Source organism: Pristiophorus japonicus, chromosome 2 (genome assembly GCF_044704955.1).
Source record: "Pristiophorus japonicus isolate sPriJap1 chromosome 2, sPriJap1.hap1, whole genome shotgun sequence".
Taxonomy (NCBI): domain Eukaryota; kingdom Metazoa; phylum Chordata; class Chondrichthyes; family Pristiophoridae; genus Pristiophorus; species Pristiophorus japonicus.
The window spans coordinates 74,942,440-74,964,734 of NC_091978.1; the positions used below are offsets into that span (position 1 = coordinate 74,942,440).

Below are 22,295 nucleotides of genomic sequence, written 5' to 3' on the forward strand. Positions count from 1 at the left end.
CAGGGCACAGATGCCCAAACTTTACAACGAAGATGCAAACTATTCCCGGCCGCTAACTTTCCCTGCCATTATTGCCCTGAAAACAGAAAAGCCTAAAATCCAGCCCAAACAGTGCGTTACGTCACTGCTGGAAAGAAATCTGTCAACATCATTAAAATGGTGGAAGGAAGGCATCAGCTGTATTATTTCAAACAGAACCATTGATGATGGTTCCCACAGTTTAAAGTCAAGAACCGAAATACAACTCAGTAAGATAAAAGAGCACAAGTAGAAAGCAGTCTGCATGCATTCTTTGTCAGTAGATTTGGTATTTTCCAGCTTCTTAGGGTCAAGCAGGTTACAAGTATTGACTTGCAATGGCTTTTGTTTCTCATCTCGATGCACATTCTTTGGTAGCTTCTGACAACCTAAAGACCACTGCACATTTCATAGAAATGAGATAAAACACAAATTCTCCTGTTCTGAAGATTAACTTTACTCTGTCAGTGCCTACTGAGATGAGGCATACCAGTGCTGGTGGATATTTATTGACTTATGATGGCCAATGTCAGCACCAAGCAATCCCAGGCTAGGTATATTATGGACGCAGTTAGCTGCAGGATTTTTCAAATTACTACACTCCCTTAGATTGGTCAACATCTGAAAGAGACAATATGAAACTCTCTTTTACACTTCCCTTCCTCAACAGTACAACTTCACCACTCACTACAGAGGATGACCTCACTACCCAAATCATTCTTAAGCTCGCTGAGCGGTACTGTGAATATAAGAACATAAGAATTAGGAACAGGAGTAGGCCATCTAACACCTCGAGCCTGCTCCGCCATTCAACAAGATCATGGCTGATCTGGCCATGGACTCAGCTCCACTTACCCGCCCACTCCCCATAACCCTTAATTCCCTTATTGGTTAAAAATCTATCTATCTGTGATTGGAATACATTCAATGAGCTAGCCTCAACTGCTTCCTTGGGCAGAGAATTCTGTGAAGAAATATTAACTTGTAAAATAAAAACAGAAAATGCTGGAAATGCAAATCTGGTCAATTGGCATCCATCACCACTTGTGCTTATCCAGCTCTTTTCACGTCAAAGCACATTAAAGTGCTTTACACAATTAACTACTTTTGGCATGCCTGAAAGGAGACTCCCAAAGCAAGCGCTCTACTTGGAGCTCCTTCACGGCAAATGAGCCAAAGGTGGGCAGAGGAAACATTTCAAGGACACCCTCAAAGCCTCCTTGATAAAGTGCAACATCCCCACCGACACCTGGGAGTCCCTAGCCAAAGTCCGCCCTGAGTGGTGAAAGTGCATCCGGGAGGGCGCTGAACACTCGAGCCTCATCGCCGAGAGCATGCAGAAACCGCAGGCAGCGGAAAGAGCGTGCAGCAAACCAGTCCCACCCACCCTTTCCCTCAACGACTGTTCTACCTGTGACAGGGACTGTTCAGTCACCTAAGAACTCATTTTTAGAATGGAAGAAAGTCTTCCTTGATTCCGAGGACTGCCTATGATGATGATGATGACTTTTGCAATGTAGCGATTGTTCTGAAGCCAACTGAAACTTCTGCTCATAGATCCCACCTGAAACATCTCTATCAGATGCTAAACAAACTGAACTGTAGAGTTTCAGTTGCACATATAATTTTATATGCGCCATACAATTAGGTGACACAGGATAACAACATAAGAACATAAGAATTAGGAGAAGTAGGCCATTCGGCCCCTCGAGCCTGCTCCACCATTCAATAAGATCATGGTTGATCGTCTACCTCAACTTCACTTTCCTGCACTATCTCCATATCCCTTGATTCCCTTAATATCCAAAAATCTATCGATCTCTGTCTTGAATATACTCAAAGACTGAGCCGCCACAGCCCTCTGGGGTGGGGAATTCCAAAGATTCATCACCCTCTGAGTGAAGAAGTTTCTCCTCATCTCAGTGCTAAATGGCTGACCCCTCATTCTGAGACTGTGATCTCTGGTTCTAGATTCCCCAGCCAGAGGAAACATCCTCCCTCCATCGACCTGGGCAAGCCCTCTAAGAATTTTATACATTTCAATGACATCACCTCTCATTCTTCTAAACTCTACAGAATACAGGCCTAGTCTACTCAATCTCTCCTCATAGGACAATACCCCTATCCAAGGAATCAGTCTGGTGAACCTTCGTTCCTCTTCTTCTATGGAAAGTATATTCCTCCTGAGGTAAGGAAACCAAAACTGTACACAATACTCCAGGTGCGGTCTCACCAGGGCCCTATATAATTGCAGCAGGACGTCTTTACTTTTATACTTAAATCGTCTTGTAATAACGGCCAACAAACAATTTGCTTTCTTAATTGCTTGCTGTACCTGCATGTTAACTTTCAGTGATTCGTGTACAAGGGCACCCAGGCCCCTCTGAACACCAACATTTCCCAATCTCTCACCATTTAAAAAATAGTCTGCTTTTCTATTTTTTCTACCAAAGTGGAATATACTTCCTACCGTTGAACTGATGGGCCAGAATTTGCTGACAAAATAAATGCGCTACAGTGGGTGCGCATGTGCAGTAGCTCCAGGCGCCCAAAACTGTGTGGGAGGGGCCCGAAGCACGCAGCCGCTAGCCCTGGCCGAATGGCCTCACTGGGGCTGCGTGGATCAGGCTGCACCTCCCACGCCCAGCTCCTGCTTCCTCCCTTCAACTGGCTCTCTCAAACACCCCACCCCACCCACCCCACAACCCCCAGCTCCCACTCTGACCCGACTCCCGCTCACCCCCGGACCCGACCCCCGCTCCCTCCCCCCTCCCCTCCGGACCGGACACGACCCCCGCCCCCCCCTCCCCCAGACCAGACCCCCACTCCCCCACCCATCACTGGACCCACCGCCCCCCCTCACCCCGGACCCACCGCCCCCCACCCCCCACCCCAGGACCCGACCCCCGGCCACTTACCTTTAACTCCGGTGCTGGGGGCGTACCCTGCCCGAAGTCTTGGGCCATGCCGGTTCAGCCTCCCTCTCCTCTCCTCTCCCCCCTCCCTTCCTCCCCCTCACTCACCCTCACCCCCCTCAACCCCCCTCCCTCCCTCACTCACCCTCACCCCCCCTCACCTCACCCCCCCCCTCCCCTCGCTGTCAGAAACACAGACACTGACAGATAGAGAGTGAGAGATTGATTCATTGGTTGATTTATTGATGTATTTATCATTTATTATTGATGATGGCTCTTTATTTGTAAAACTGAAGTGTTTAATGTTTGTAAACTTCCCTTTAAACCCCCAAACCCCCCATTCCCTACGCCTGATTTGTAACCTACGCCTGAATTTCAAAGTGTAGGCAAGGTTTTTCTGAGCATACAAAAATCTACACTTACTCCATTCTAAGTTAGTTTGGAGTATGTTTTCACTGCCTAAACTTTCAAAACGCGCGTAAGTGGCCGGACACGCCCCCTTTTGAAAAAAAAAAATCTGTTCCAAACTGAAACTGTTCTAACTGACTAGAACTGGAGCAAACTAAATGCCAAGAATTGCAATTTCTAAGATACTCCATTCTAAACCAGTTGCTCCAAAAGAACAGGAGCAACTCAGGCCGAAACTTGGCCCCATAGGGCTCAATTTTGGCCAGGAGTTGCTCCATTTTTTTGGGAGTAACTTAGTTTTTCTGGCATAACTTAAAAATCCCTATTTTCCCCAATCAAGTTGCACCAACGTAACTGAGTTAATTACAATTTTTTTAGGTTAGTTTTTTTTTTCTCAAAAGGGGGCATTACCAGCCACCTACGCCAGTTCTGCCCATTTAGGCAACTTTGGCCAGCTAATAGTTACTCCAAATCTACTTAGGCCAGCTTATGTGGCCACTTCAGAAAACTCTTGCAGAGAGTTAAAGAAATCGGCGCAGGTAGGTATATCTGAGGCCATTCGGCCTGGGATAGAGGCCAGAAGCAGAGAGGACCTGCCTGCACCTAAATCACCAAGCCTTACAAACCACCAAACCTTGCAAACAAAAAGTACTAAGAATTCAATAAAAAATAAAAAATTGAAGTAAGTCCTACCTTCATCTTCAAACTCAGCCTAGGAAGGCAGCGGGCCGGCCGGTGCGGGAGGTCACTTGGCCAGGGCTAGGGACAGGCAGGAGAACTAATGGTGCTCCTGCCTGCCACCAGACTTTTCACCTCCACCACTATGCCTGGGAGTCCAGTTCCAAGTGTTGATCAAGCACTGTGCGAAGAACTTTGATAGGAGACAAAAAGTTATCTTTTACCAGTTTGAACTCATGAAAAGCCTGTTCTCAAGTGTTTCCTCACAACTCAGACTCCTAACACTAAAGATCAACCTCATATCTCTTCTCTGCCCGCCCGTAGCCCATCAAAGGAGGCAGAATAAATGCAGAGAACTTTATCTGAAGGATCCCATCGCCACACAGAGACCCACTGTTATTGCAGACTCGCAGCGCTACTGCGCATGCGCGGACATCACCAGCGGACTCCATTGCGCATGTGCAGATGTCTTGGCATGATTTTCGGCGCAGAACGCTGGCTCCACCCTCGACTCGACTGGCCACGCTGCGCGACTGCAGTGAAGAGGCCGGAAAGCGGCCAAATTGGCAACAACATTTTTCGGCGCACCACCTCTCAGAACGTAAATAAGCGGCGCAACTCCGATAAGTGCGGCGAAAAACGGGCTCGGCCAAAATTGAGGCGATTGGAACAGAAATAGATCATTTAGCACCTCGAGCTTGTTCCACCATTCAATGAGATCATGGCTGATCAGTGACCGAACTCCATATGGCCCATATCCCTTAATACCTTTTGTTAACAAAAGTCGTTTAATCTCAGATTTAAAATTAACAATTGATCTAGCACAATTGTAGTTTACAGAAGTGAGTTCCAAACTTCCATCACCCTTTGTGTGTTGAAATGTTTCCTAATTTCACTCCTGTAAGGTCTGGCTCTAATTTTTAGATTATGCCCTCTGGTCCTACAATCTCCTAACCTGCAGAAATAGTTTCTTCCCATCTACCCTATCCGTTCCCCTTAATATCTTGAAAGCTTTGATCAAATCATCCCTTAACCTTCTAAATTCTAGGGAATGCAACCCTAATTTGTGTAATCCAAATTTGTATAATGAGAACTGGTGTAAATATAGAATATTTGTTTGAGCTGTAGGGGGTAGCAGAAGCAGTGTCGCAAAAAAGTCAATGTCAGGGCACTTAAGGACCCAGCTAAGAGAACCCTTTACAGTCAGTACCTCACAGCTAACCTGGCATGCCTTGATGATCCCGAGACACAGAATGCCTCCAGGCCTCTATAACCAGTGCCTGCAAAGAGACACTCGGTCACTCAACCAGGAAACACCAGGACTGGTTTGATGAGAATCGGCAGGAGATTCAAGAGCTAACAGATTGCAAGCGCAGAGCATTTCTGAGCCTTAAACAACCACCCAACTCGGGAGCAGCAAAGCAGCAATTACAGACAGCTCAAGGTTAAGGTCCAACAAAAAGACCCGGGAGCTAAAGAACAGGTGGTGGATGGAGAAAGCACAGGAGATCCAGCAGCTGGCTGACAGCCATGATGTGCGAGGATTCTTCATCGCAGACAAGGCCACCTACGGTCCAAACACCCAAGGCCCCACCCCGCTGCTGGCCAAGAACAGGGAAACACTCATCAAGGACACCGAGGCAGTCAGGGCCCGCTGGAAGGAGCACTTCGAAGATCTCCTCAATCGAGGCTCTGCCTTTGACTCGAGTGTTCTTGATTCCATTCCGCAGCATGCTACCCGCCACCACCTCAGTGAGGCCCCAACACTGCACGAGGTGAAAAAGCCATAAGACAGCTAAAAAACAACAAGGTTACGGGAGCGGATGGAATCCCTGATGAGGCACTGAAATATGGCGGAGAGGCACCTCATCTCTCTCATCTGGAGGGAGGAGAGCCTGCCGGGAGACCTTAAAGATGCAGTGATCGTGACCATCTTTAAAAAAGGGGACAAGTCTGACTGCGGCAACTACAGAGGAATCTCCCTGCCATCAGCCACTGGGAAAGTCGTCGCTAGAGTCCTCCTCAACCGTCTTCTGCCCTTGGCCGAGGAGCTCCTCCCGGAGTCCAGTGCGGATTTCGTCCCTTCCGGGGCACAACGGACATGATTTTTGCAGCGCGACAGCTGCAGGAAAAATGCAGGGAACAGCGCCAGTCCTTATACATGGCCTTCTTCGACCTGACAAAGGCCTTTGACACGGTCAACCGCGAGGATCTATGGAGCATCCTCCTCCGTTTCGGATGCCCCCAAAAGTAAGTCACCATCCTCCGCCTGCTCCACGAAGACATGCAGGCCGTAATCGTTACCAACTGCGTCATCGCCCCAAACCTCTTCTCAATCTTCCTCGCTGCCATGCTCCACCTCACCGTTGACTAGCTCCCCGCTGGAGTGGAACTAAACTACAGAACCAGTGGGAAGCTGTTCAACTTTCGCCGTCTCCAGGCCAGGTCCAAGACCACCCCAACCTCTGTCGTCGAGCTACAGTACACGGACAATGCCTGCAACTCTGCACACACGGAGGCTAAACTCCAGGACATAGTCGACGTATTTACCGAGGCGTATGAAAACATGGGCATTACACTAAACATCAGTAAGACAAAGGTCCTCCACCAGCCTGTCCTCGCCGCACAGCACTGCCCCTCAAACATCAAGATCCACAGCGCGGCCCTGGACAACGTGGACCACTTCCCTTATCTCGGGAGTCTCCTATTGACAAGAGCAGGCATTGCCGACGAGATCCAAGACCGCCTTCAGTGCGCTAGTGCAGCCTTCGGCCGCCTGAGGAAATGTGTGTTTGAAGACCAGGCCCTCAAAACTGTATCCAAGCTCAATGTCTACAGGGCTGTAGTAATACCCGCCCTCCTGTATGGCTCAGAGGCGTGGACCATGTACAGTAGACACCTCAAGTCACTGGAGAAATACCAACGATGTCACCGCAATATCCTGCAAATCCCCTGGGAGGACAGACGCACCAACATTAGCGTCCTCGTCCAGGCCAACATCCTCAGCATTGAAGCACTGATCACACTCCGCTGGGCAGGCCACATAGTTTGCATGCCAGACACGAGACTCCCAAAGCAAGTGCTCTACTCGGAACTCGTCCATGGCAAACGAGCCAAAGGTGGGCAGTGTAAACGTTACAAGGACACCCTCAAACCCTCCCTGCTAAAGTGGGGCATCCCCACTGACACTTGGGAGTCCCTGGCCAAAGACCGCCCTTAGTAGAGGAAGTGCATCCGGGAGGGCCCTGAGCTCCTCGAGTCTCATCGTCGAGAGCATGCAGAAATCAAGCGTAGGCAGCGGAAGGAACATGCAGCAAACCAGACTCCCCGCCCACCCTTTCCTTCAACCACTGTCTGTCTCACCTGTGACAGAGACTGTGGTTCTCATATTGGACTGTACAGCCACCTAAGAACTCATGCTAAGAATGGAAGCAAATCTTCCTCGATTCCGAGGGACTGACTATGATGATGACTTTTGCATGGGGGAGGGGCAACGTTAATGAGCAGCTGAGGGTTTCAGCGGAGGTAAAACATCGAGGAACTTTAAGCCGTAGTGTAAAAATCAGACACAAGTCATTTACACCCAAATTTCCTTGGTGCTGTGTGTCAAAAATCGGCATTTCACCATACTCTCCATTGTTTAGGCACCAGGAAATTCCAGGCCATTCTATTTGTGTGAATTTCAACAGCTTGGTTTGGAGTTAACCAGCTGACCAAAAATTCAAACTAGTTTCTTGAACAGATGCAGGGCATAAGCTCTTTGAACACTAACATTTTCTGCACCTTTCTGAATGATAAATAGCTGAAGTAGAAAAAGGTATACACTTTCAAAGACCAATGACAAATGAATATTTTCCACCTAAAAATTAAATTTTCTTAAATAAATTGCAACCTCGCTTAACGTTTGACTTTGTTGCTGAAATACTAGAGCTCTTTTCAAAAGGAAATAAAATATCCTAAAGGCAGCCCCATTCATGTGCCTTCAGCATCTTGCGGTCAGAAGAGGAGATGGTGCTGAATGATCCATCATTTCCTTCATACATTTTTCACACTGTCCATACTAACTGGGCCACTGCCATGAACAACATGCACAAAGTCTCTATAATTGTTATTTCTTCTGCAGAAAATGATCTAAATGAGTGGATCGGAGGAATGCATTACATCCATGCCAGCTGGTTCGGAGTGAAGACCATTATCCAATTACACTAGTAATCTGTCCGTTCCAATTAGTAATTGATTTCTGATTGAGCACAGGCCTGTAATAGACCAGCACTTTGGGTAGTAAATCTGGACTTCGCATCAGTTAGTGACTAATTTATTGTGAAGGAAGTTGGGGTCAAATTAGTGCCAAATAATTTATCAACATAGCAATGGTTTAGAACCAGTATCTCTTTTTTTAAAAAAAGGGCACTGGCTACGCTCACACTCGAATGCCCAAATTAACAGAAATCATCTAGGATCCGCAGACCCGTAACCCAGAATAAAAATCAGCAGAGAGGGGAGGGAAAAAAAATAGAACGAAGTCCCCTCAGAGCCACCTCTTCGTCCCAGTCATATCACTGACCATGAAGAGCTGAAAGGGAATTCTGGCTTTCACAGAGGAGAATTGGGAAACAGAGTCCCACACAATCTAGATGGCAAGTATTTTATTGGGCGCTTCCTCATAGCCAGTTATACAATAAAGTTGACAGAAGATGCAAAAAACAAGTCACCTACATGGTGACTCCGAGCAGTTTGGGAGAAATAAAAAATGTATTCATATACAGTGGGCAAATAAATCTTCAGGATTTTTTGAGCATGGACAATTGGATTTAAAAAAATATAAAGAGAATGCAATACAGACAAAAGGCCTGCTACAGAGGATTACATCATTTCACATTTGGTCTAAAAGAACACATGGAGGAAGGCAACATCTGAAGTAAACCATGACATTAGCTTGCAAACGCTAATGGCATGGTGCGTACAACAATTTACAAGCACAGTTAAATTACGGAGCATAATGCCCATTTTCCTGGGATGAAAGCTGCTACTTTACAGGACTCCATCAGCCTCATTACACTATATAACCATTAAAGTGAAGGGAATGTGCATGTAAAGTCACATTTAAAATAACATGACAAAATGCTATTCATTCATAGAATCTATCAAAAAATTAAAAAGAACCTTTTTTTGAGACTCCAACTTGGCATACTCCACCAGCATTGGCACTCTGTGGCTGTTGTAATGGTCCCGTTGTGTCCGGTTGGCAATTCTTGGCTCATTGGGAAGAAAGGTACTGGCCCACACCTGAAATATGTAAAAATAACTCCCTTGTGAAAAAACAGCCCATATAAACCAAACAACAAGCTTTAAATAGGTTAGCTTACAGTGAAGAGATATGAAGATCTAATAGTGTCACCAGTATAATTTTAATCTTTCATAAAAGTACACTACTGAAATGTTTTTTCTATTCACGTACTAGGGCAGGATTTGAGCATTCTGAAGAGAAACAAGAACTGATTGGCTGTGCCACAACAATGTAAGGACTCGGGCTCATGTTGGCGAGTTTCTAAATAGTAAATTCCCATCATATTAGGACATCAGAGAGACTAATAAGTCACTACCACCCTCTTGTGAACCAGCTACATTGGCAAAGAACTGGCACCACATTGACTGCCAATCCATTTGGCTATGGAAAGATGTATGGTATAAGTTTATAAAACAAAGGCGCATTAAAATGGCATGGAGGAAAGTAAAACAAATCTTAGAATTAAGAAAGACTAGAACATCCCCTTTAAGAAAATATATTTAGAAAACAAAATCCTTTATTAATTTGGTCCTTTTTGTATTTTCTTTCAATATCATGTTAGAATTTCCTTTGATGAATTCAGTTTCTGTTCTGTAGCTTCTATCCTCAGAAACTTAACACTAACCCCAAAAAGTTACACGTGGATCTGTTAAATTAAATTAGAGACTTTGAAGTCAGTAATTTCCTATGTATGATGATATCCAGGTGCACTCGAAGTCTGTGCCGACATGAATATATCCAGGTGCATTACACACACACACACACACACACACACACACACACACACACGGGGGGAGATCTGCATTTTATTTTAGAAGACAGAGTATGTGCCCCCTTACATTCCTGCAACAGAGTTACCCGAGGTTTTTCAAACCAGCAGAAAGAGTCAAATTATCACTCGCTTTCTTATGTGGAGAGAAATATATACATTATCACAGTGAAGAACTGTAACTTGTGGGGTGGGGAGATTTACTCGGTTTCTTAGCAAGAATGGGATACATTTCTATTTACTAGTCTATACAGGACAATTTATTTTCCTTTATGCATTTTAATGGGAGATAGCATTTCAGGCTTGCCCGAGAGCCAAATTTGGAGCCACCCAAACCCAGGGGAAAAAAATATCAGCTGAGTTCTACTGCATGCTGAGATAGTAAAGTCATTTCCAGCATTGAGCGGCCCCAGATCAGTGGTAGACTGGTCCAAAGCAGTGGCTCCACTGAAATCAATGGAGTCGCTCCAGTAGCTGGCATCAGTGGACGTCAGAGACTATGAACCAACAATGGCAGGTTTCTGTGAAGCAACAAAAACAACATTGTAATTAATCTTTGTTTCAACAGTCAGATGAACATTGGGGAAATACTTTGAACAGAAAGTACTCCTCCAAAATTAGATTTACAGAGATTCTGTAAATAGTTCACAAAAATATGTTCATTCAGGGGAGTATTTAAAAAAGTTGGTTAAAGTCTCTTTACAGAGTAGCCCCCACAGCCAACATAAACCATGGTTCCACATCTTGTTTGGAGCTTTCTCGTACGCATGCTGTTCCCTCTGCATTTTCGTTGTTTCTCTGTGTGTTTATACACAGGTAGAAACAACACAAGAAAAACTGCTTAATTGTTTCCAAAAGAATTAAATCCATTTTGATGGCTCTGGTGAAGTGCAACATCAAACATGAACACATCTCAATCTTCCAGAAGCTGATTTACTGCTTATTTCCAGCTGTCTTTATTTTCATTGCTTTGAACACTTTTTTGTTTGTTCTCAACTATTTATAATTAATCATTTTTCTCATTTTACTGCTGTTCCTGCTTCTCTTCAATCTTTCCTTCTGCACAGTGCTGTGTAATTCCTTTGCCTAATTTCCTCTACATTTTAGTTATTATTTTTTGCTATTTATTGATTTTTGCATGTGTTTTTTTTGGTCCATTCCATTTTCCCCTTCTTTTATTCTCAGTCCAACTCTCCAAATGATGCCCCAGGCCTGACCACTGCAAGTACTGAAAATGACCTCCAAGATTCTCCAATTTTCAAGGAAATTACACCTAATAATCAACACAGCCATTGGAGCACTTTGGTGGAACACAGGCGCAGGTCTATCGAGACAAGTCTGAACATCCTCCAGCTAAACAGAGAAAAAAACAAAACCATCATCTTCTGCCCTCTCTACTAACTTCATACGCTTACCGCCAATTCCATCCCCTTGCCAACCTCCTCTCAGACTGAACCAGATTGTTTGCAGCCTCAGCATCCCGTGTGGCCTCGAGTTCAGTTTCTGACCCAATATCCTATCCATCCCAAAGACCCATACTTCCACAATTTTGCCTGTCTCCACCTTACCGCAGGCCATCCAATGCTGAAACCACCACACATGCCTTTGTCACGTAGAGATTCAATTACTCCAGCGTTCGCCTTGCTGTCTAATCACTCTCCAAAACTATGGAGCTCGTATCTGCACTAAGTCCCATTTGCCCATCATCCACAACCTGGGAGAGCTACACAGGTCCCAGATCTAATCTCTCCATCGCCTTGCTCCTCTCAATCCACCTCTTGCCCAACCATTTGATTCAAACTTCTTGTGCAGCTCCTCCCCCTCACCTCACCACTGGTAAACATGCCATTAGCCACATAAGTCCTGTGCTCTAAAACCTTCTACTTCCCTTTCCTCCTTAACCTCTGACAAAGTCTTTGGTTACCCCATCTAATTTTTCATTCTTTGGCTTGAGTTCCATTTTTACCACATCTCTGAAGTGCCTAGAGTCTTTTTCGATGTTCCAGGTGCTATATAAATGCAATATATCAGTGTCGTAAGGGCATTATCTCCCCTTCAAACCACCTGAAATTGATTCTGCATCTTTGGTCTTCTGCTACAGTATATTCCACACTCAGAACCCTTAATGTGAAAACTTTTTTGTATTTGCTTTTAATCCACTTGGTTCTAAAGTTAAGGTTTATGGCCCCAAGTTTTGACATGATTTGCTCCTGATTTTTAGGAGCAACTGGTGTAGAACGGAGTATCTTAGAAATCGGAATTCTCGACATTTAGTTTGCTCCAGTTCTAGTCAGTTAGAACAGTTTCACTTTGGAACAGAATTTTTTTTCAAAAGGGGGCGTGTCCGGCCACTTACGCCTGATTTCAAAGTTTCGTAAGTGAAAACTTACTCCAAACTAACTTAGAATGGAGTAAGTGAAGATTTTTGTACGCTCGAAAAAACCTTGTCTACACTTTAGAAAATCAGGCGTAGGTTACAAATTAGGCGGAGGGAACGAGGTGGGGGGGGGGAAGGGAAGTCATTAAATTCTACAATCAATCCTTAGTTATACTTATACAAATAAATCCAACCTGAATAAAAATTTATAAGCAAAGAAAAGATTAAATAAACCATGTTCCTACCTGTGTGAAATAGCATCAGCCTTCGAGCTGCTGTGCTTCAGGCAGGCCTTTCATGTTGGAGACAGGCAAGGGTGTGGCGTCAGTGTTTCGACGGCAGCGGCAGCAAGCTTCGAGCTGAGCTGCAGTGCTTGAGGCAGGCCTTCATTCTCTTCGTAGCTGGCCGCGAAGAAATAGCACCGGACGGACCCGAGGCCATTCGGCCATGAGATATCAGCGGCGTCAGTGGCTGGCCGGCAGCCGAAGAATCAGCAGTGGACCGACGTGAGGCCATTCGGCCATAGGATATCAGCGGCGTCAGTGGCTGGCCGGCAGCCGAAGAATCAACACCTGACACACGCAACTCTTTATGGTGCTTGAGGCCATTCGGCCACGCTTTAGGGGCGGCATCAGTGGCTCGACGGCAGCCGAAGATACAGCAGCAGTCTTTGAGCTGTGAGGGGGACTGAGGCCATTTGGACAGGGAGAGGCAGCCACATCGACAGTTTTATATTTAAATTTGCAGAATGGGTGCTGCATTGTCAACACCACGTATTATGCAATGGTTTGCCATCTTTGTTCTTGGTGGACGTTGATCCATTGCAAAGTTGAATTGGCACTCTTATTTCTCCAAACACACAGTCCTTAATTTGCATGCACCAATGCAGCACCGGTTCTGCAAGTTTAGCAGTGAAAAGCTGAACTCACTGATTTCAGCAGGTGATTTATTCAGCAGTGCTGCTAAAAGCACTCCCTCACACACAGAAATATATAAAAAAATAAATTACAAGCCTTTGCAGGGGTCCAAGAAACAAATCTTCACTTTTTCTGCAGTATTTTTAAAAATGGCCGAGTGCCAATATTTGTGTGAGACTGCGCGTGCGCGCACACTCCAACGCATGCGCGCGGGGTTGCCGGCACCATGAAGGCTGATTTAAATTGTACCCGCCCCCTGCTACTTAGAAAATCGGCGCGAGTGTTAGGCTCCGCCCCCTGCTGCGAAGAGCTCCAAGGAGCTCGAGAATATAGGACTTTTTTTTAGGCGCAGTTTTCGGTGCGAAAAACAGGCGCCCAGCTCGGAGGTGCGCCATTTTCACCGCGGGACGAAACTTGGGGCCTATGTCTCCGTGGGTTACCCTACCAGTAGGTTGTGGGTTCCCTTACCAGAGGGATGAGTTATTCCGTCCCTACCTGCAATGACCACAGAAATGGAAGCTTATAGGAATTCTTTCTTGTATCTGTATGTAGCCACAGAATCTGGGAATTTCAATAGAAGTTAGAGTGCAGTTTTTCTCCGTCACTTAAGCAAGTAGTTTCCAAACAGCTGTCCGTTAATTCTAGTAACAGAATTTAATGGAGGAATAGTTCACAGGCTCCCTCTGGTGTGTGAATCAATTAATGCGCATTACTTGTAAAATATGAAAGAAATTCACATTTTTAACTTTTCAAAATTAATTCGAGGGATATGGACATCGCTAGCAAGACAGCATTTATTGCCCATCTCTGGTGGTGAGCTTTCTTCTTGAACCGCTGGAGTCCATGTGGTGTAGGGACTCCCACAGTGCTGTTAGGTAGGGAGTTCCAGCATTTTGACCCAGTGATGGTGAAGGTACAGCGATATATTTCCTTGTCAGGATGGTGTCGGACTTGGAGAGGAACTTGAAAGTGATGGCATTGCCATGCATCTGCTGCCCTTGCTCTTCTAGGTGATTGCAGTCATGGATTTGGGAGGTGTTGTCGAAGACTTGGCAAGTTGCTGTCATACACCTGTGGAGAGCAGAGATTGCAGCCACAATGTGCTGGTAGAGGGAGTGGATACTTATGGTGGTGGACGGGGTACTGATCAAGCGGGCTGCCTTGTCCTAGATGGTGTCAAGCTTCCTTAGTGTCGTTGCAGCTGCACCCATCTAGGCAAGTGGAGAGTATTCCATCACACTCCTGACTTATGCCTTGTAGGTGGTGGACTCTGGGGAGTCAGGAAGTCATAGAATCATAGAAATTATGCACCTGAAGGAGGCCATTTGGCCCATCGTGTCTGTGATGACCGACAAAGAACTATTCAGCCTAATTCCACTTTCCAGCTCTTGGTCTGTAGCCTTGTAGGCTACTTCAAGAACACAAGAAATAGGAGCAGGCCATTTGACCCCTCGAGCCTGCTCCACCATTCAATAAGATCATGGCTGATCTGATCATGGACTCAGTTCCACTTCCCTGCCCACTCCCCATGACATTTTATTCCCTTATCACTCAAAAATCTGTCTATCTCCGCCTTAAATATATTCAATGACCCAGCCTCCACAGCTCTCTGGGGCAGAGAATTTCACAAATTTACAACCCTCAAACCCTCAGAAGAAATTCCTCCTTATCTCAGTTTTAAATGGGCGCCCCCTTATTCTGAGACTATGCCCCCTAGTTTTAGTTTCCCCAATGAGCAGAAATATATTCTCTGCATCTAACTTGTATGTTTCGATAAGATCACCTCTCATTTCTTCTGAACTCCAATGAGTATAGACCCAACCTTTCTTCATGTCAACCCCTTCATCTCTGGAATCAACCTCGTGAACCTTCTCTGAACAGCCTTCAATGCCTCCAATACAACTATATCCTATCTTAAATACGGAGACCAAAACTGCATGCAGTACTCCAGGTGTGGCCTCACCAATACCCTGTACAGTTGTAGCAGGACTTCTCTGCTTTTATACTCTATGGTTAACATTCCATTTGCCTTCTTGATTACTTGCTGTACCAGCATACTAATGTTTTGTTAGTGCACATCCAAGTACGCTTGAAATGCTATGAGGGTTTCTGCCTCTACCAGCCTTTCATGCAGTGAGTTCCAGACCCCCATCACCCTCTGGGTGAAAACGTTTCTCCTCAAATCCCCTTCTACAACTTATTAAAATCTATGCCCCCTGGTTATTGATCCCTCCTGCTAAGGGGAATAGGTCCTTCCTATCCATTCTATCTCGGCCCCTCATAATTTTATACACCTCAATTAGGTCTCCCCTCAGCCTCCTCTGTTCTAAGGAAAACAACCCCAGCCTATCCAATCTTTCCTCATAGCTAACATTCTCCAGTCCAGGCAACATCCTCGTAGATCTCCTCTGTACCCTCTCTAATGCAATCACATCTTTCCTGTAATGTGGTGACTGGAACTGCACGCAGTACTCTAGCTGTGGCCTAACTAGTATTTTATACAGTTCAAGCATAACCTCCCTGCTCTTATATTCTATGTCTCGGCTAATAAAGGCAAGTATCCCGTATGCCTTCTTAACCACCTTAACGTCCTCTCCTGCTACCTTCAGGGATCTGTGGACATGCGCTCCAAAGTCCCTTTATTCCTCTACATTTCTCAGTGTCCCACCATTTATTCCCTTGCCACCCCAAAAGCATTACCTCACATTTCACCAGATTGTATTTCATTTGCCACTGTTCTGTCCACCTTGATATCTTTCTGCAGTCTACAGCTTTCTTCTTCATTATCAACCACACAACCAATTTTTGTATCATCTGCAAACTTCTTAAATGGAGAGGGTATGATTAAGTCCAAATTATTGATATATACCACAAAAAGTAAGGGATCTAGTACTGAGCCCTGCAGAACCCGATTGGAAACAGCCTTCCAGTCACAAAAAAACCCATTGACCATGACTCTTAGTTTCCTGCCTCTGAACCAATTTTGAATCCAACTTGCCTTGGATACCATGGGATTTTACTTTTGTGACCAGTCTGCCATGTGGGACATTATCAAAAGCCTTGCTAAAATCCATACACAGAACATCAAACGCACTACCCTTATCAACCGTCCTGGTTACCTCCTCAAAAAATTCAATCAAGTTAATCAGACACGACCTTCCCTTAACAAATCCATGCCGACTATCCTTGATTAATCAGTGTCTTTCCAAATATTTATCCTGTCCCTCAAAATTTTTTTCAATAATTTTCCCTCCACGGAGGTTAGGCTGACTGGCCTGTAATTACTCGGTCTATCTCGTTCTCCCTTTTTAAACAAAGGTACAACATTAGCAGTCTTCCAGCACCACACCTGTAGCCAGAGAGAATTGGAAAATGATGGTCAGAGCCTCTGCTATTTCCTCTCTTGCTTCTCTTAACAGCCTGGGATATATTTCATCCATGCCTGGGGGTTTATACACTTTCAAAGATGCTAAATCCTTGTTACTTCCTCTCTCACTATGTTTATTTCATCTAATATTTCACTTTACTCCTCCTTGATTGCAATGTCTGCATCGTCCCTCTCTTTTGTGAAAATAGACACAAGGTATTCATACCCAGGTCTTCAGCCTCCATACATAGGTTACCTTTATGGTTCCTAATATGTTCTTAACTAAAAGAGTAAGGCCTAAGAAATAGGAGCAGGAGCAGGTCATATGACCCCTCGAGCCTGCTCCGCCATTCAATAAGATCATGGCTGATGCGATCTTGGCCTCAACTCCACTTTCCTGCCTGTTCCCCATAACCCTCGACTCCCCTATAAAATTCAAGAATCGGTCTCTCTCAACCTTAAATATATTCAATGATCCAGCCTTCACATCACTCTGGGGTAGAGAGTTCCAAAGATTCACAACCCTCAGAGAAGATATTTCTTTCTCCTCAACTCTGTCTTAAATGGACGGCCCCTTATTCTGAAACAATGTGCTCGTTCTAGATTCCCCCATGAGGGGAAACATCCTCTCAGCATCTTCCCTTTTAAGCCTCCTCAGAATCTTATACGTTTCGATAAGATCACCTCACATTTTTCTGAACTCAAATCTGCTCAACCTTTCCTCATAAGACAACTCCTTCATCCCAGGAATCAACCTAGTGAACCTTCTCTGAATTGCCTCCAATGCAAGTATATCCCTCCTTAAATGAGAAGACCAAAACTGTACGCAGCACTCTAGGTCTCACCAACAGTTGTAGCAAGACTTCCCTACTTTTATACTCCATACCACCTGCAATAAAGGCCAACATTCCATTTGTCTTCCTAATTACTTGCTGTACCTACATGTTAATAACTCTTTGTGTTTCATGTACCAGGACATCCAGATCCCTCTGTACTGCAGCATTCTGTAGTCTCTCTCCATTTAAATCATATTTTACTTTTCTATTCTTTCTACCAAAGTGGATAACCTCACATTTTGCCACATTATACTCCATATGTCAAATTTTTGCCCACTCACTTAGCCTGTCTATATCACTTTGCAGACTCTTTGGTCCTCCTCACAACTTGCTTTCATACCTATCTTTGTATTGTCAGCAAAGTTGGCTACAATACACTCGGTCCCTTCATCCAAGTCATTAATATAGATTGTAACTAGTGTGGCCCCAGCACTGATCCCTGTGGCATCCCACTAGTTACAGTTTGCCAACCTGAAAATTACCCATTTATCCCGACTCTCTGTTTACCGTTAGTTAGTAACCTTTTATGTGGCACCTTATTGAGTGCCTTTTGGAAATCCAAATACACTACATCTACTGGTTCCCCTTTATCCACCCTGCTCATTACATCCTCAAAGAACTCTAATAAATTTGTCAAACACGATTTCCCTTTCATAAAATCATGCTGACTTTGCTGGATTGTATTATGATTTTATAAATATCCTGCTACTACTTCCTTAATAATTGATTTCCAGCATTTTCCAATGACAGATGTTAGGCTAACTGGCCTATAGTTTCCTGCTTTTTGTCTACTTTCTTGAATAGGGGCGTTATATTTGCTGTTTTCCAATCCGCTGGGCGTTTTCCAGAATCTAGGGAATTTTGGAAGATTACAAACAATGCAGCTACTATTTCTGCAGCTATTTCTTTTAAGACCCTAGGATGCAGCCCATCAGGTCTTTAGTCCCATTAGTTTGCTTTTCTCTAGTGATGATTGTTTTATTTTCCTCGCTCCCTTTTGCCCCCTGATTTTCTACTATTATTGGGATGCTTTTAGTGTCTTCTATCGTGACAACAGATACAAAATATTTGTTCAAAGTCTCTGCCATTTTGTTGTTTCCCATTAGTAAGTCCCCAGTCTCATCCTCTAAGGGACCAACATTTACTTTAGCTGCGCTCTTCCTTTTAATATACTTGTAAAAACACTAACTATGGAGTCTATGGAACGTCCTCCTCCGTTTCGGATGCCCCCAAAAGTTCGTCACCATCCTCCGCCTGTTCCACGACGACATGCAAGCTGTGATCCTTACCAATGGATCCATTACAGACCCAATCCACATCTGGACCGGGGTCAAACAGGGCTGAGTCATCGCTACAAACCTCTTCTCAACCTTCCTCACCGACATGCTCCACCTCAGTCAACAAGCTCCCCGCTGGAGTGGAACTAAACTACAGAACCAGTGGGAAGCTGTTCAACCTTCGTCGTCACCAGGCCAGGTCCAAGACCACCCCAACCTCTGTCGTCGAGCTACAGTATGCGGACGAGGCCTGCGTCTGCGCACATACAGAGGCTGAACTCCAAGTCATAGTCAACGTATTTAATGAGGCATACGAAAGCATTGGCCTTATGCTAAACATCCATAAGACAAAGGTCCTACATCAGCCTGTCCTCGCCGCACAGCTCTGCCCCCTAGTCATCAAGATTCATGGCGGGCCCTGGGCAATGTGGATCATTTCCCATACCTCGGGAGCCTCTTATCAACAAGAGCAGACATTGACGACAAGATTCAACACTGCCTCCAGTGCGCTAGTGCAGCCTTCGACCGCCTGCGGAAAAGAGTGTTTGAAGACCAGGCCCTCAAATCTGCCACCAAGCTCATGGTCTACAGGGCTGTAGTAATACCCGCCCTCCTGTATGGCTCAGAGACATGGACCATGTACAATAGACACCAAGTCGCTGGAGAAATATCACCAACGATGTCTCCGCAAGATTCTAAAACCCCTGGGAGGACAGACGCACCAACATTAGCATCCTCGACCAGGCCAACATCCCCAGCATTGAAGCACTGACCACACTTGATCAGCTCCGCTGGGCAGGCCACATTGTTCGCATGCTAGACACGAGACTCCCAAAGCAAGCGCTCTACTCGGAACTCCTTCACGGCAAACGAGCACCAATGAAATTTACAGGGCAGAAGGAGGCCATTTCAGCCCATCATGTCCACGCCGGCCGTCAAAGAGCCGCATGGCCCTCGCTCAGCAGCCCTGAAGGTTACATATAAACCTATGAACAATGAACAATGGCGGAAAGGTAAAGAGCACCCAGCCCAACCAGTCTGCCCCACACAACTGCGACACCCTTTACACTGAAACATTCTACATTCCATCCCAACCGGAGCCATGTGACTGGATAACCTCTTGTTGGCTGCAGCAGATACAATGGTAAGTACTTCAGGGAATCTAATACAGCCAGAGTGATCTCCTACAGTAGTTTCAATCGCCTGTATGGGTTGGAGAAGAATTTTCTCAGATTTTTTTCCCCCAATTGGCCTGGGTTTTTAGCCTCTCCCAGGAGATCGCATGGCTCCGGGTGGGGGGGGGGGGGGGGGGGGGAGGGATGTAAAATGTTGCGATGCAAGGGGTGTCGCAGTTGTGTAGGGTCAGACTGGTTGGGCCGGATGCTCTTTACCTGTCCGCTATTCTACATTGTTCATAGGTTTATATGTAACCTTCAGGGCTGCTGACCAAGGGCTGTTTGGCTCTTTGTCGGCCGCGCATACACAATAGGCTGAAATGGCCTCCTTCTGTGCTGTAAATTTCTATGTTTCTATCAGCTGAGGGATGGTGGTATGTGGTAATCAGCAGGAGGTTTCCTTGCTCATATTTGACTTAAAGCCATGAGATATCATGGGGTCTGGAGTCAATATTGAGGACTCCTAGTGCCACTCGGCCCACTCCCACCCATATATATACCACTGTGCCCTCACCTCTGGTGGGACTGGACATACCCAGGGATGGTGATGGAGGACATACCCAGAGATGTTGGCTGATAGGTATGATACTGTGAGTGTGACTGTCAGGCTATTGTTTGACTAATCTGAGAGACAGCTCTCCCATCTATGACACCAGTTCCCAGAAGTTCACAAGGAGGTCTTTACATGGTTGACTGCGTTGGGTGTGCCTTTGTTGTGTCAAAATCCAATGCCGAGGTTGAAGCCGAGTGGCCTGTCCAGTTTTATTCTTCTAATCCTCTTTTGTAGCGGTTTAATACAATCGAATGGGTTGCGAGGCCATTTCAGAGGGCAGTCAAGTGTCAAGCACATTGGTATGGAACTGGAGTCACCTATAGACCAGACCAGGTGAGGACGTCAGGTTTCCTTCCCAGAATGTATTCTGTCTTGACTCATGACAACTTATTCCAAAAATATTATTCCAATATGATTCTGCTTTTAAAGACACAGTATCCAACCAATGCTTCATTGATAGCCAATGCAACAGATTTTTCTGTGTATCAGGGTGCAGACAACACTGGCAAAGGCATATTTATTGTCAATCCCTAGTTGCCCCAAGACCTTTCTCTTGAACTGCTGCAGTCCTTGTACTGATAACAAATATGTTTGACAAACGTAATGGGCCAAAAATTCCGGATTCACCAGGTCCGTACTAAATGTGCACAGACCCGGCGAGGCCTTGCAAAAGCCAGTTTTCAAGGTGCTGTGCGCATGCATCAAAAACCAGCTTTTCCAATCTGTCAAGATTTCTCTTTGCAGATCCTTCGCATACCCGGGAGAAAGACTTCCGCACAGGAGAGTTTGGGCTTTTTGCCCAATTAATGCCCAGCGAATGTCCTTCAAACTTTTACTCCTGGTAAAAGCAGGCGCATAGCTTACTTTTACCAGGGTAAGTTTTAAAATCATATAAAAATTACATTTAAACACTCATTTTTATATTTAAAAACCTTGTCCATTAAGGTGCTTATTTTTAACACTATTAAAGCACATTAAAAAAAATTATATATATTTTTGAAAACATTTAATTTCAATTAATTTTAAATATGTGAAGTGTTTTATTTATTTATTATGCTGTGTTTCGGTGTTTTAGGGGTTTATGTCATTGATAGTAATGAGTAACGTACAAACAAAGCTCCCATTTCTATCAATGAGAATACTGCATAGTGATTGTTGTTCCAGTCCCACGTGATTTCAGCTTGTACGTGATAAGGCATCTTTCTATGCACGCGCAACGAATCTAGGCCTCCGACCGGAATCCTACGTTCCTCCGGGACCACCAGGTACTTTCGTAGATTTACTTTGGGTCGGAGGCGTTCGTACGAAGGAAGCCTCCGACCACAATTTTCCCCCCCAATAATAAAAAGACAGGTACGAAGCAGAATACAAACTATTTTGTTCATTCATCCCCTTGAATTACTGATAACCACTTCAGACAAGTGATTAGAAATGGTTAAACGATTTTAAAGTGATTTCCCACAAATATTTTCTTTCCACATTCTACCCTATGTAAACTTAAGGTCATCTAAAACTGGACTGCCCGTGACCTAACTCACACCAAGTCCCATTCACCCATCACCCCTGTGCTCTCTGAACTACATTGGCTCCCAATTAAGCAACACCTCGATTCCAAAATTCTCATCCTTGTTTACAAATCCCTCCATGGCCTCGCCCCTCCCTATCTCTCTAATCTCCTCCAGCCCCACAATTCCACTGAGATATCTGCGCTCCTCTAA

At 45.1% G+C, this 22,295-nt stretch overlaps 1 protein-coding gene across 4 annotated transcripts in view; it reads right to left on the reverse strand.

Moving 5' to 3' along the window:
• galt (galactose-1-phosphate uridylyltransferase) overlaps nt 1-22,295 on the reverse strand; it is an 81,294-nt gene that overhangs the window by 15,322 nt on the left and 43,677 nt on the right. For all 4 annotated transcript variants that reach the window (XM_070867974.1, XM_070867978.1, XM_070867985.1 and 1 more), the window contains one exon: nt 9,183-9,305. In XM_070867974.1, coding sequence (XP_070724075.1) covers nt 9,183-9,305 — 123 coding nt within the window. The remainder of the gene's footprint in view (nt 1-9,182; nt 9,306-22,295) is intronic.